This window comes from Ctenocephalides felis, unplaced genomic scaffold (assembly GCF_003426905.1).
Source record: "Ctenocephalides felis isolate EL2017-DRISC unplaced genomic scaffold, ASM342690v1 CF-g0.4_SCAFFOLD_03571, whole genome shotgun sequence".
NCBI lineage: Eukaryota > Metazoa > Arthropoda > Insecta > Siphonaptera > Pulicidae > Ctenocephalides > Ctenocephalides felis.
Window position 1 is genome coordinate 54634891 of NW_020539725.1, and position 14753 is coordinate 54649643.

The 14753-nt window shown below is 29.9% G+C and overlaps 1 protein-coding gene across 1 annotated transcript in view; it reads left to right on the forward strand.

Moving 5' to 3' along the window:
- The first annotated feature begins 557 nt into the window (after positions 1-557).
- The window catches only part of LOC113384610 (xaa-Pro dipeptidase-like), a 187403-nt gene continuing 173207 nt past the window's right edge, over positions 558-14753 (forward strand). The window contains 2 exon segments of the mRNA XM_026622358.1: positions 558-584; positions 7477-7708. Of these exon segments, the coding sequence (XP_026478143.1) occupies positions 7481-7708 (228 nt within the window). The 5' untranslated portion in view covers positions 558-584; positions 7477-7480.

The window sequence follows — 14753 nt, forward strand, 5'->3', positions numbered from 1 at the left end:
ATCTTCTAAACTCTTCTTACTTCAATTCAGTTTAATTCTAATTCTCTTATTTTTATACATTTTGATTATTTTTACATACATATTCTTTATTACAATTCTATTGAAATTCCAAATTAACTATTTAGATTTAAATTCTTGCCGGAGAATATTTATTTTTTTATTTGCAACTGATTCATTTGCAACTGCATGCAACGTTGTCAGATGTTTAATATCTAAAATAATCTGAACGAAGAATCTTTGTCTTTTTTTTTTTGTTGATGTAGTGCATTACCAAATTTACTTCTTTCTTGGAAAAATCTCTTGCCGGGTGGTTGGGTTGTCGAGATTATTATTCTATTACCAATTGTATTATGAATATCGATCATCTGATAGCCTGGTAACAGATTTATCGAGTTTTGTTTTTATTTATCGCACTACAAACGTCACGATAACATTATCTCGAATAATGACATTTCATGCAACATTCAGACTTGAGTTGGTACTCGTGTTGTTGAACTCGTGATTTTAGGTTAAAGTCGTATTTTCTGTATTATAGTTTCCCTGCATATTTTTGGCAAAAGAACAATACTAGTGCAAGGATTTACGTGAGTTATAAAGAAATATTCTTATAATAATATAGGAATTGTGCGTTAGTTCAATTTGATATTGTTGTCATTGAATGGGCGGGACGCCATTGATCACATAAGATTCATTATTATAACATTTATTATTGACATTATTATTATGGTTTGTTTGTTATATCTCTGAATGATGATATAGTTATAAATTTTAATAGTGAATTTAACATATCTTATCAATTATCTCAAAAAAATGCTTTTGAAAGTAATTTATTTTAGTTGACAAAAATTTTATTGTCATAATGATTTTAGAATGTTTGTTTGAAAAGTGGCAAGAACTCATTTGTTAGATTTGAGCTAAAAAGTATGATTTAACCCTTTACACTCGGATGCCGCCGCTCCGGTGACAAAGTACATATTATTTTGCAATTTGCGAGTGGAAAGGTTTAAACTTTTTTTGTAGCATATTATTTGGCTGTTGTTGTGCTATGTTTCATGAAAAATTAAATAGAAAACTATTACTTATATTTTCTATTAAAATTCATTAGGATTACATTTCTATTGAATTATGTGAGAATTTTCTATGAAGGTTGATAACAAAAAGTAATAAAAGTCGATTGATCCGTGTTCTCGAAATCGTCGATGAAAAATTGTATCCGCACATACATAATTTTTTCTAAGGTATGCCTTTGAAGGCTTTGAAACGTAAAGATATATAAAAAAAGTTTCATTTTGATTGTTTTGGGTTTACTGTAACCTACCCTATCCTATATTGATTCATATTATTTGTTGTATTACTTTGATTTTCAATTATTTTTTAGTCATTTGTTAAGTATTTCCAATAAATACGTATTTGCATATATATTTGAAATTATATTAACAAAATTATACCTGTTATCTACTCAATACAAACATGAGCCTGTTAGATAATCCCTCTTAAGCTTCTTATCGATTTGATAGTAATTCGATTGGTCTTTCATTATTTTTGTTACCATGTTTGAAATTTGCCCTAAATCTAATTAAAAATATGTTATAAAAATCTAATATTCGTCTCAAACTAATATTTTTATTTGCATAACCTGCAGAGATGATTTTTCACATTTGCAGTTTAATACATTTACATAGGCTTAAATCTGGAATGCATTATAGATTTTTACATATTTGGTATATTCATATAGGAAAAGTTTTTTTTATAATATTTTAACAGCAATCAGAACCTGTCAAAATATAAGCTGTTGAGCTGAAACTTCTCCTTACATTCTATTTTTAGATGGCAACCCAACGGTTGATCCATCCATATTCGATTACTTCATCTAGGCAAATAAATAATTTATCATTTTTGTTCATTGATTCATTTTATCATTGATTTCTTTGTTTTGCAATTACATGCAAATTTTAATTTCTATATACTTTAATAATTTTACTGCATATAGAGAACTCTCAATTTGAGGTCTATGAAGAATGATCCCAAAAATTAATAAAAATGTGATATCCAGCTTAATTTTCTCTACTACATTTCATACTGTAATATAATCCGGATTAAAGTAAGAAGTTAATTACCTACACGCACATATGGATATTAGTAAAAGAAAATTCCACCTAAGTGGTGTTTTTTTTGGTTATTCACGAAAGAAAATTCGAAAAGGTCAAAGGTTACTGAAGCAATTTACAAAGCTGAATCGATTGTGCCAACTCACCCGCAGTGTTGGTGTTATTTTCACTCACATATTTGGGTCAAAGTGATGATTATACGGAATAAATCAGGCTTTCTCAACATCAATTTTTGAAAATACTTGGGGTAAAATGAAATTGATATACACATTTCACATCTTTTACATTTTAGGACCTCCTGCTCTTTGTGTAAGTAACAAAAAAGTAAAAGTAAAACTTTGAGTATTTCAAGTTTTGTAGTCAATGTACATTCGATTGTCATTTTTTTTGTGTTGATTTGAATATTTTGAAGAAAACATAAAATCTACTAGTTATTTTTTTAGCAAAAATTTGAACTTTAATCGCGGACAATTCATAAAGCTTAAACTTCTTAGATCTGTTTCGTTATAGTATTGTATAATTCTAAATTATTTTATATTATTTTTTCACAAATAATCACATCATACCAGAGTCTAATTTATCCTAAAAAATGTTTCTTTTCGTTTTGAAGCGGTTTCTCAACCTTTTAGCATACTTTAGAAAGGATTGATATGCATGTGTGTATGAGCGGATACAAATTTTTGTCGAAGATTTTGAGAACCGTCGGATTAACCGATTTAAATGATTCGAAAAACACTCGATTCCTTCTGAGGGGCAGACATGCTGATTAGTTTTTGGATAAGCCAGGTTCAGCCGTTACTGCGATATGGGGCAAAAAGTGCCAAAAATGGAAAATCAGACCGATTTAAATGTTTTTAAAAACGTATTACTTGTATAAAATAAATGAAAAATTTATTAAATTTTTGGGATGGCAGGTCGAGTAGCTTCGGAGATCTAATAGAAAAAAAGTAAAAAACTCCTCATTAAACAAAATGGTCTATATTCATAAAATTTAATATGTTCAAAGTTTTCCAGAAATTTTAAAGTTTTCTTCAAAATTTTAATTTTCGGTACGGAAAATTTCAGAAATTTGCCTTAAGTCATACTTTGTAAAAAATGCCAGAGATCCTTCAATTCTTCATGAAAATTATATAATTTTTTGTAGCTATTAACTTACCAAAAAAGTAGATATTTTTTAAGACAGCTTTATCAAAACTTGCAAAGACTTTTACGCAACCGCATAAATATTTTTGTATACTTTAAAATAATCTTCCCAAATAAATGGCGTTCATAAATTTTATCAGTTACACGGCTAAAAGCTCTATTTATTTCCTTCTGAATAATTGTTTGCATTTTTCATTAGTATTGTCATGTTTTGTGTGCAAGATATTAAAAGAGTCGCCCATTTATTCGGTTTATTATCTTTATTTCGAAAAGCAGCAGGTGTTACGTCTTGGTTCGATCGTTTGTGGCAGATGTTCGTTTCTTTGAAAGTTTCTTTTAAAACGAGAACTCGACCGATGCGGATATTTAATTTTACATGTTCCTCAGTGGTGGGTCGCAAATAAAAATAAAATTTAAAGCATTTTTATCTTTGGTTTTCGACACATAATTGATAACATTTTTGTTTTAGTATCCAAAAATTTGGAATGCTTCATATATTTCAGATTCTTGGGTTTAAAAAAAAATTTGGGGCTGAGTTTTGCTGATGCAAAATTATTTTCTTATCGTTTGAGCATTTTATGTACTAAATCTATCACAGTTAATTGAAACTAAAATCTATAGTCTTCATTAGTGAGTCATAAAATAAAATCTTTAACGCCAGAGTATTTTTTCTGCTAGTACATTGAACTAGTAGAGTTCAAAAACAAATTTTTGTAAAGTTTTTGGACATAGGGGGATTTAAATATGTAGATCCTAGAAGAGCATCAAACTTATATTTTATTCACGATATTAACTAAATAAATAGTTTTTTTCCCAACAGTAATCAGAATTTAAAAGCTCTAAGTTATAATAATTTTTCTCTGTATAACAAAGTCGCGCTTTAGAAGACAACTTAATGATTGACCCATGATTGACATATTCATATTTAATATATTTTCATTATAAAATTTACTCTCATACTTATGATAAAATTTTGATTTCATGCAGTAGTAGGTAGTAGCGTGTGTTTGAGTGTTTTGATGTTAAATATGATATATGTAATAAAAACATGTAGATATTCTCATGTGAGCACCGTTATCACTACCGCTTGATATCAGGTTGTCCAAGGTGGGTGTAAAACCTTGCGATTGCAAAGTCGAAGCTCTTACCACTAAGTCACGCCAAATCCTAAATTGTATTTGATAAAATATAATTTATTTATTTTTTATACTCATTATAATTATTTATTATACTACACTACATTACAGTCGAGGGATTTGCATAAAAGCTCTTACGTTGAGATTAGCATTATTATCTTTAGAAAAGTTTTTAAAAAAATATAAATTAGTTACACGAAATGTTGGACACGAAAAGGATTTTTTTTCTGTAGAGATTTAAAAATAGATAGAAAATGCATTTATGCAAAAGTGGTGGTGATTTGCATATCATGTATGCTGAAAATAAATCATGGTTATTTTCAGAAACTTTATAGGATTTACTTCCGAAACATAATATGTATACGATAATTTTTAAATGGACCATTATTAGTCATTGATTTTATGAATTGCTAGAGTTTACATAACTAATCTCTATGCTATATATATTTTTTACATATTTTTTTAACAAAGATCACAATTAAGGTTCTTAAAAGCTTCAGAAACATTTAATAATTTTTTAAATGTTATTTATTTGTTATTGATTTTATGAATTGCTCACAAATCACAACTTAAGGATTCTAAAAGCTTTTCTGATGATTAGACTTAACTATCCACCTCGGTTGTAAAAATCAAGACAACCCAAGTTGTCCTATTCATATGTAATAAATTTTATTATTGCATTTTAATTGTTTTCTAATAGTGTAATTTGTGGAATGAATTGTTTACTAATGCAGCAATGCCGAAAAAGGGTTACTTTTATTTACTTGGTATATATGCTATCTATATTTTGAAACTGATGTCACTGCTACATGAGATCAGGCTACCCAAAACGGGTATCGAACTTGGGATCTCTAATTGACACACCTATAGCTCTATTCACTAATCCCCACGAAGAAAGTCTTTGATATATTTTTTAATAAATATTATATGCATTTGAAAAAAAAAATAGAAAACATAATTAATAACAAATAATTAAGAGAAACCAAAATACTAGTATATTATACTGCAGTATATTGCAAATCATACAACAAACTTGTGGCTGATATTTAGACTTACATTATTGATATCGAGATTTTTTTCCTAATTCACCTTAAACTAAAGTCTGCTTTAGTACAATTTTGTTTATTAAATCAAATTTTTATCTGAACTTCGCAGATATTTTTGATCCATTTTTCTCCTCATTATGTAAATTTAGGTCACAAGGGTATCTCTCGAACAAAAAAGATTTCTTACAGCTGTCTCGATTACTTTGTTGTGATTCAAGAAAGGCTTTATTTATAAATGATCGCCTAGGACTTTTTCCTACTAAACTTTTTATAAGGCAGGTGCGCCTTCTACCTTTTATAAAGACGCCAATTACAGGCACGAGCGCACTTTTTCTTTATATATTACAGAGATTTATTATTCTTTTTCTTTTGATTTTTTAGCTTTGTTCAAGAAGCTCTGTTTTATGTAAAAAATGTCGGTTGCAGCGTAATTTTTAATGACATGTGTTGTATAAGATAGTAATAAATGAAAATATTACTTGAAGCAACAGGTGCTACGAGGGCCTTAACACCTGTTGCTGGATAAAACATAAGGGTTATGTTCGATGTGCTCAATTTTGTTGTTTTTGTTTACAGGCGATTTAAATGTGCATTTAAATGTTTTGGAAACTTTAGACTTAACTGTATTGCGATGTGTTAAGTAATTTTTCTTATTATATGGTAATAATTACATATAGATAACAAGTAAAACTGTAGGTAAAAAATGGATTTAAAATATACAAAACAATACGTAATGGTATCGATTTATTTGCAGTTGCCATAAACAGAAAATTTTGTATTCGCGCCTAATTTATTTTTTAATTCATTCTCAATTTTAGTCTATTATGAAATATTAAAACAATATTTTTATGCAGAATTCAGAAATCATAAATTATGGTTAGCACAGGCTAAAAATATAACATAAAACTACGTGTAAATCGCATTTCTCTTAAAGTATTTTGCCTTATTTTTTTTGACACGTAACTTAATCAACAATAATTGAGATTTAACAACTTTTATAATTGTGACGATAGAAGTTTTGAAATTTAAGCGCAATCTATATTCGAAATAATCCACGTAATGAATAAGAATTTTTATTTTGCAACTGTTCAAATTAAAACGATAACATTTTCAACTGTTTATTTCGAAAATATAGTTTTCGCTGTTACTGAAAACTAATCAATGCTATTTCCAGTCAATATCTTTCAAACAAACATATATTTACTTAACTCATTTTTTTATAATTTGTGCTCTGAAAATGTATTTTATTAAAATGTGATGTCAAAGGTGATCGTTACAAAATACAACACAGACTATACTCTGTTAATGTCTTAAGAGCGCCAAAACCAAACTTTAATTCATTTCCATAAATAAACTACTTTTTGTATACCTATAATATTTTAAAATGTTCATGAAGGGAATAAACTCTCATCTTCCAAAGTTATATCAAATTTAAAAAAAAACTGAACAAATAGTTTCGCCGGGCCGATCTTGGCAAAAACTATCAGCATGATTCCCAAATTAAATTTTTTGAACGACGTTTACTTACATATGATATACACACATGATTTCTTTAAATATGTTGTCAAGCGATTCAGAATGAGTTAAATCGTCGAGAAAACAAATTTAGTGAATTGGATTTTTAATGAAACCATAAACAATTGCGAAAAAATTTCAATTTCCAAGCACTGGTAATTACAGTATCTTATATTAAAATACTCGTTTGGCATCAATTGTTAACAAAATAATATAGTCTAAACTCACACTAGTAGAAGTAAAATACGTTAATTATTGCATAAAAAACGATATGCATAAAAAAGGGCGATACCACATATATTCAATGATGTTTCGGCCAAATATTTTGATATGAAAAATAATTGATATATTAATAAAAAAAAAACTAGCTCAAGATGGCTTTCAATCATGAGAGTGTAGCCGAATTTAAACGACAGTGTATTTTCATTCCTTATCAAATACATTAAGTTTATCTGATATTTTATTTGTTTATATGAATAAATTAAATTAACAATAAAAATCAATAATTAAAAATATGTTATTTCACAGAATAATGGCAGAATCAACATGCAAGTGCTCCAACGGATCGGGTCAGCAGAGGGTCTTCTCCATGGGACCAAATACTCTGAAAGTTCCAATGAGTTTGTTCGCTGAAAACAGGAAGAAGGTGTGCGATGCTTTATCGGCACAAAGTTGTTCCTTAAAAAAATCCATTATCCTTCTTCAAGGAGGTGAAGAGGTCAGCTGGAACGACACGGATGTGGGCTACATTTTTAAACAGGTAAGAAATTCATTATTACTTTTTTTTTTATTAATTTCCTAAAATTATCATTTTACTCGCAAATTTTGGAATTTATATGCATTTTGCCGCTGGAGCGGAGACATCCGAGTCAAAAGGGTTAATACATAGTCAATTTTCAATTTATTCGGTTGGCAACTAAGTAAGTGCGGATTTTTGTTAGAAAGTCAAAGATATTTTTTATGAAAATAAATAACTTTATTGTGTAATGTATTGTCCATTTTGGTCAATGAGTTTTGTCATCTTTCAAGCACCATCATTATCCAACTTTCCTAAAAATTCTGGTTTTCATTAGCAAAAAAATTGAATCAGGTACAATTTGACGCTATCATAATCATTAAATTGTTTACCATTTGAAGAGTTTTGTAAGGATCGAAACAAAAAGTAATCAGATGGTGGACTGTACGGTAGATTTGGCAAAATCCATCATACAGTCTGTAATTAGAAGGTGGGTCGAGACTGTATGGTGGATTTGGCAAAAACATCCTAACTAATCACCAATAATTTTTGTCGCGTGGCCAAAGATATGTGATGTCAATAATGGAATAAATCATGGTTCGATTTGCCTATTCAAGCTTTTTTTTTTTCAAATTTCAATAACGATTATAGCGAAATTCAAACTTTTCGAAACCATTTTTTTAGTACGGTTTGTACTTTGCCACAAAATTCAGCTATCATCTCATCATTTGGCAAAAGTTTCTTCACAGATCTAGAGAATATAGTAAAAGGGGAAGCAATTTGGAGCCCAATTCATATTTTTGTTTTTTTTTATTTTTTGTGACCAAAATTTTAAGTTGGAACATTAAATAGGTTTTGAGATATGCGAGGTTGATGGGTAGCTGGCTCCGCTCTCAATACTAGTATTGAAACAGATTATTCGTTTTCAAAAATGTATAATTCGATGTTGATAAAACTTGACACACATTGTTATTATACTTTACATATGTAATGTTTTTCTTTAGTTTTTGGTTCATTTCTAAATATGCCGTGGACCCCCATTTTCATTTCGTGGATCCCCAAATTTAGTTTTTTCTGCTGTGGACCCCTTAAGAGTTGCCATGGACCCCTGGGGGTCCATGTGGACCACTTTGGGAATAACTTTAGATTAAACGGAAAACTGCATTTACTTAGTCGTCAACCAAATAAGATTGATCAGTTCAGCGCTGTTTCGCTCTAGGCTCTATCTTTTGGAACAAAACCCTGATGGAGGTGTACATCATCGTAACGTATGCACTTACAGTTGTATTTGCAATAATAATTATCGTCCAAACACGTAACTATTTGTTTATATCCGCAATCTCATCGTATTTTTCCTTTGTGTCTCTAGTACATCTTCGGGCGTACACAGATATTTTGTTTTGTGGAATAGTTTAGCACTCCGTCATCAGGTCAAACAACTTATTATTCTGCAGAGCGAGGCAATTTTACGCTACACCTAGTTCATCTACCTCTAGCCGGTTAGCTATCGGCAATAAATAAACGTCAGCGAAATAATTTATTGTAAACACAGTTCGCGTGTTTACAATTACGTCGGAGGTCGCTCCGGTTTCATAAATTCACTTAAATGCTGAATTGCTGAAACTCTATTTGTTGATTAATTTCAAGAAACTGAATTGCATGTGAATTGGAATGTTTTGCATTAACTAACAATAAGGCGGCTGTAATTTTGCGTTACGTAGTTATAGAATTTATTAAAACTCTCCTTCGACAATTCAGGTTGTTGGGTTACAGTTTAACCCTTGTAGCTGTGGACTGTATTAAACACTGATTTGTTTGTATATTATGTATTTGTTACAGTTCTAATTCCAATCACTGATTTATTACTAAATTATAATGAAAGAAGATATATATTTTTATTGGTTATTTACATATTGTTAAGCGGACTTTTCAATTAAAATACTCCGCTATCCCCTCTACCAGGGGTAGCAACCATTCCGTGTAAAGCTTAATGCCCTGAAGTTTTGTCACCTTCATGGCCGATATAATAAAACGAAAAGACGTCCGAACAGCGGCCATATTTTCTATGCAAATTCCGGAATGGGAAATAATAAATTTGTTACGAGGGTAGAGGGGTAGTTGATTCAGTACATATAAAAATTATAAATAATTATGAAAACTCAATACAGAATTTAAAAAAGTTCAAGATCTGATGATTTGCAACTGTTCGAATCGAAATTGTATTCGTCAATTTCGAACAGATTGGACTCGGGTGGATAAAACTCATAATGAATTTACCAAATTTTTGCAAGCATTTCTACACAAAGCTCATTCTGAACAAACATTGTAATAGAAGTTAAAAAGTATTGCAAAAAAATTAAAGAAAATCTTCAAAAGAAAACAAAAAGTGATTTTAAAATCTCATTACAATTTGAGTCATATCTCGTATAAATATTTCAGAATTTAATAATTGCTTCATATTGTTCAAGTATATTATTCAATTCATATAGTTGTTTCAAGTATAGTAAACAAAATTCAATGACTTAACTTTTTATATCAGAGTGAAATTTTTATTTCATGAAAATTATGTTTAATCTTGTACAAGATTTTTACACTTTATTGATTTTTACAAGTTTCTTTTGAATGAGCAATCACAATTTATAACTCACTCGAAGTCACTTTCATTTATCTTAATCCGCAATTTCTGGCACGTTACAAAATATTATCATATTTTGTTAAAGTTTAAAACAAACATTATCATTACTTTTCATTTAATCATATAATTATAGCCACGCGCGCGATTCATTTCGAAAATGATTGCAGACTTTGCAGAAATCGCATTTAATCCTGTTTGTTTATTTCAAATGGCAAAATCAAAACAAGAAAATTGTCTTAATCTTAAAAATCCACAAGTTGTAAAATGCAACTTTATGGTAATTTATGATCTTATACTAAATTCAGAATATAAGCAACATATTTGATAAATAAATTATTTTTGTTTTGAAAATCAAAATAATGCAAATGCAAATAACTTGAATTATTTTTTTCTTAGTTGATATTTTTTTATTAACAAGTTATCAATGTATACATTGTGCAAGAATAAAACGAGCAGTTATAATTTAACTATTTCAATCTAGGATCCTTAATTTAGGTCATAGAAAATTTTCAAATTTTTAAAAAATTTGAAATTCAAAATTGTAATTGGTACAATTTACATCTCGAATTCAAACTCTAAATTTTCAAACTTTAAATTTCTTCACTTTATTCGAATTTGGTAACATATAAAATTCTTTAATAATTTCTTCTCTTGAAAATTATAAAATTTAAATGTTTTTGCATATGCAAGACCTAAAGCAACCATTCAAAACAAAAAATTGTTTTTAATTTTGTAATAATATTTTTAAATATTTATTATTATGTTTATTGTGTTGTTATTGCAGTTATTTATTATTATTATAATACCTAATAAATACTTGAAATTTAGTTACAAAAACATTGTAACTCTGAAAAATATGTAACACTCACTTATGGAAAACTACATTAATAAAAAATAAATTCCAACGTGGGTTAATAATATTATTATGCAATAGTGATTCATAAACGAGTTCATCTACACCATAAAAATCTTGTATATTTTTAAGGAAAACTTATTAATTCGTTTTTTAAATTTTGCTGCTCGTTTTTTTTTTTATCAACAATTCCGTCGACGGTAATGGAATTTCACGAAATCCGGTTTTGCTAATTGTGCAGAATTAATAATCATACACATGCGGGCAATGAGCTCAATAACAACATAGCCGAGTTTGAATATTTATCAACATCCTGGACATTCAAAAACAAAACAGGACATTGGCCTGCATTGATCTATTATCGCAATAATAACTAATTGCAATCGATAGAGGAGGTCAAAGTAGACAGAACTTTAATAGTACGAGAGGTGGAGGCATTCGAGCTTTTGACTGTCTACCTTAGTAACTTACATTTTTTTTCACGTAAAACTGCAAAAAATATACATTTTTAACTAAATCATCTAATAAATTACTTGAAAATTTTTCTAATATTATCGTGGCGATTAAAGTGTTAATATGGGTTGTAATGAAGTATGAAAAAAATTGTTTCACTTTTCATGTAATTAAAATTAACATACATTCATTGACTATTTGTTTTTGACTATCTCGCTGGCGATGCAGTCTCATTCCTTGATATTACAAATTATTTTAATAAACTTACGTTTCTTACACGGCACGGTTTCTTAAATAAATTATGGAGAAAATCACAATATTACGTCTATATTATGGATAAATTTATTGTTTATTGATTATGAATGTTTGAAGACCAACTCAGGTGATGTATATATTTAGAATGACGTCCAATCTAGGTGTCATACCATATCATACCATATATTATAACTTAATTAATTGATGTTAATTCAATCCAATAATCTATTCCCAAGGACAACTGGTCAATTATCACCTCTCTTTGTATTGTAATTTTGCATCAAATGATTCGATTTAATTCGATGTCGTCGCCTCTTTTACTATAAAACTTGCATCGCAAAACTTCTAAAACACGTGCCGAGTTCGTCATGTGGACGCTATAGATTTCCTGTAACATTATAAGAAAACATTGAACTCGCATTCGCAACTTATATAGAATTACAATTAATTGTGGTATCAATAAACTTCTTTTGGAAAGGCACCTTCACGGTTTACTACTACTAGCTGAACTTTAATATAAGAATGAAATTTTAATCTTATATAATGAAGAGTACGCCATCATTCATGCCGTATACATGCTTCGTTTAATCTTGGCCATAACATCTTTGTTATTTCTTTTGTTTTGATGCGAAATTGTGTAATAGTTTTATGCAACTTGGAAAAGAATGCAGAAAAGCTTTTTTATGGGTATTCAAGGTTTTTAATGCCCCGTGTAATTGTTTTAGAGACATTCCTAAATGCATTACGACTTCTTGTGGTAGATGACTACATTTAAGTGAAAACAATGAAGGGTCAGGATTGCATGTCGTTTCCTCTCTGGGTGGCACAAATCGTATAAAAATTACAAAAACTTCTAAGATTTGATAAAAACTTAAATAAACAGGTTTTGGAGCAGTATTTCATTTTTCAATTCATGGAAAGCGAAAAAAAAATGTGTGTTTGTGTGGATACAGTTTTTCGTTCACAAGTTTACTACGAGAGCACGGATCAACCGATTTGAATTATTGAAAAAACATTCGATTCGTATTGATGGGAAGACGTACATATTACTTTTTGGCAAAGATAGATCCAGCCATTTCGAAGCTGGGTAAAAAATGGATATTAAGTTTTTTTGAGAATGGAACATCCGATTCCAATGATTTAGACAACATTTTAATTGTATTGACGAAGTGAAAAATTTATTACATTATTACGAACGCAGGTCCAGCGGTTTCGGAGTAGCCTAGCAAAATGTAAAAAAGTCAACATTTGGTGGTCTGAAATGATCATTACTACAGATCATTATTATTGATTCATATACATGTATAAATATTGATACACTGCATTGATATGATTGTGATCATAGTAGACTGGTGAACAGTATAGACGGTAGACTGGTGAATAGGGTAGACAAAAAGCTGGTAAACATGTAGACTGGTAAACATGTAGACAGTGGACTAGTGAACGTATAGAAAGCAGACTGGTGAACATGAAGACAGTAAACTGGTGAACGTATAGAAAGCAGACTGGTGAACAAGGTAGGCAGTAGACTGGTGAACATTGTAGACAGTACACTGGTGAACACAGTAGATAGTAGACTGGTCAATAGGTAGACAGTAGACTGGTGAACAGGTTGACAGTAAACTGGTGAACAATTTGAAAGTAGACTGGTGAACAGGATGACAGTAGACTAGTGAACTGGTAGCCAGTAGACTGGTGAACAGGTTGACAATAGATTGGTGAATAGGTTGTCAGTAGACTGGTGAACAGGGTAGGCAGTAGACTGGTAAACACTGTAGACAGTAGGTTGGTGAGCAGGGTAGACAGTAGGCCGTTGAGCAGGCTAGATAGTAGGCTGGTGAATATGGTAGACAGTAGACTCGTCTACAGGAAGACAGTAGACTGGTGAACAAGTTGACAGTAGACAGGTAGTCAAATACACAAGTAGACCGATAGGAAGACAAAATGTTAAACAGATGGGCGAATTGACAAGTAAATATGTACATAGATAGAAATTTAATGTAAAACGGGTGGACAATCAGGCAGATACAAAAGTAAATAAGTTGACTTTGAGAGGTAGATCATGCACAATTAATTAAATAGATTATTTGCACATATCAGGAAGTTCATTCAACTTACCTTAGAGCAAAATGTCACTTGCATCTGAATCAATATACTGAATAAGGTAGGGGCTGCCCTTGCTATCAACATAAAATTATAACACAATTATTTGGTATTAAACAAACTTCTTTTACATATGTGGCTTGGAATATTGGTCGAATATTTATTTTTAACAGTGGACCAATTACAAACTTTTATAAACATTAAGAAAATTTTATGGCAATTATTTATTAACAGTACAGCTCCGTAAGCCATAATTGGATTTTGATCATAAGTCACGATTCTTTTAATAGCCCCAATTCACGCGAGGCGTCTACACGCAAGTGTTGAACATTTACACGTTCCATTCCACGGAAAGATTTAGTTGCCCTGATAAGAATTAGGTTGTTTGAATTTGTTACGAATGGGGAACATGCATGATATATTTGAAATATAGTAATAGAAATAGGCGAAAACATACTGGCCACTGGCGATTTTTTTCCCAGCAATGACATCTCACACTGCACGATTTAGACGTTCACAATTTGGATGTAGGATCTTGCATCGAACTCACTCTGAAAATTATATTGTGGGTTTTATACTTGCTTTTAACAATGTTGAGAGATTTTATGTGAGCTGTATATCTAGAAGCATTAGTTTTATATGTTTGTTCAGGTCCATTATTTGTATCCCAACTCATAATTTTTTTCTCACTATTTTCGATCCAATAAGTCAGAACATTTTTAAATTTGAATAAAAAAACCTTAATTTTTTCAATTATCGTATTAAGACGA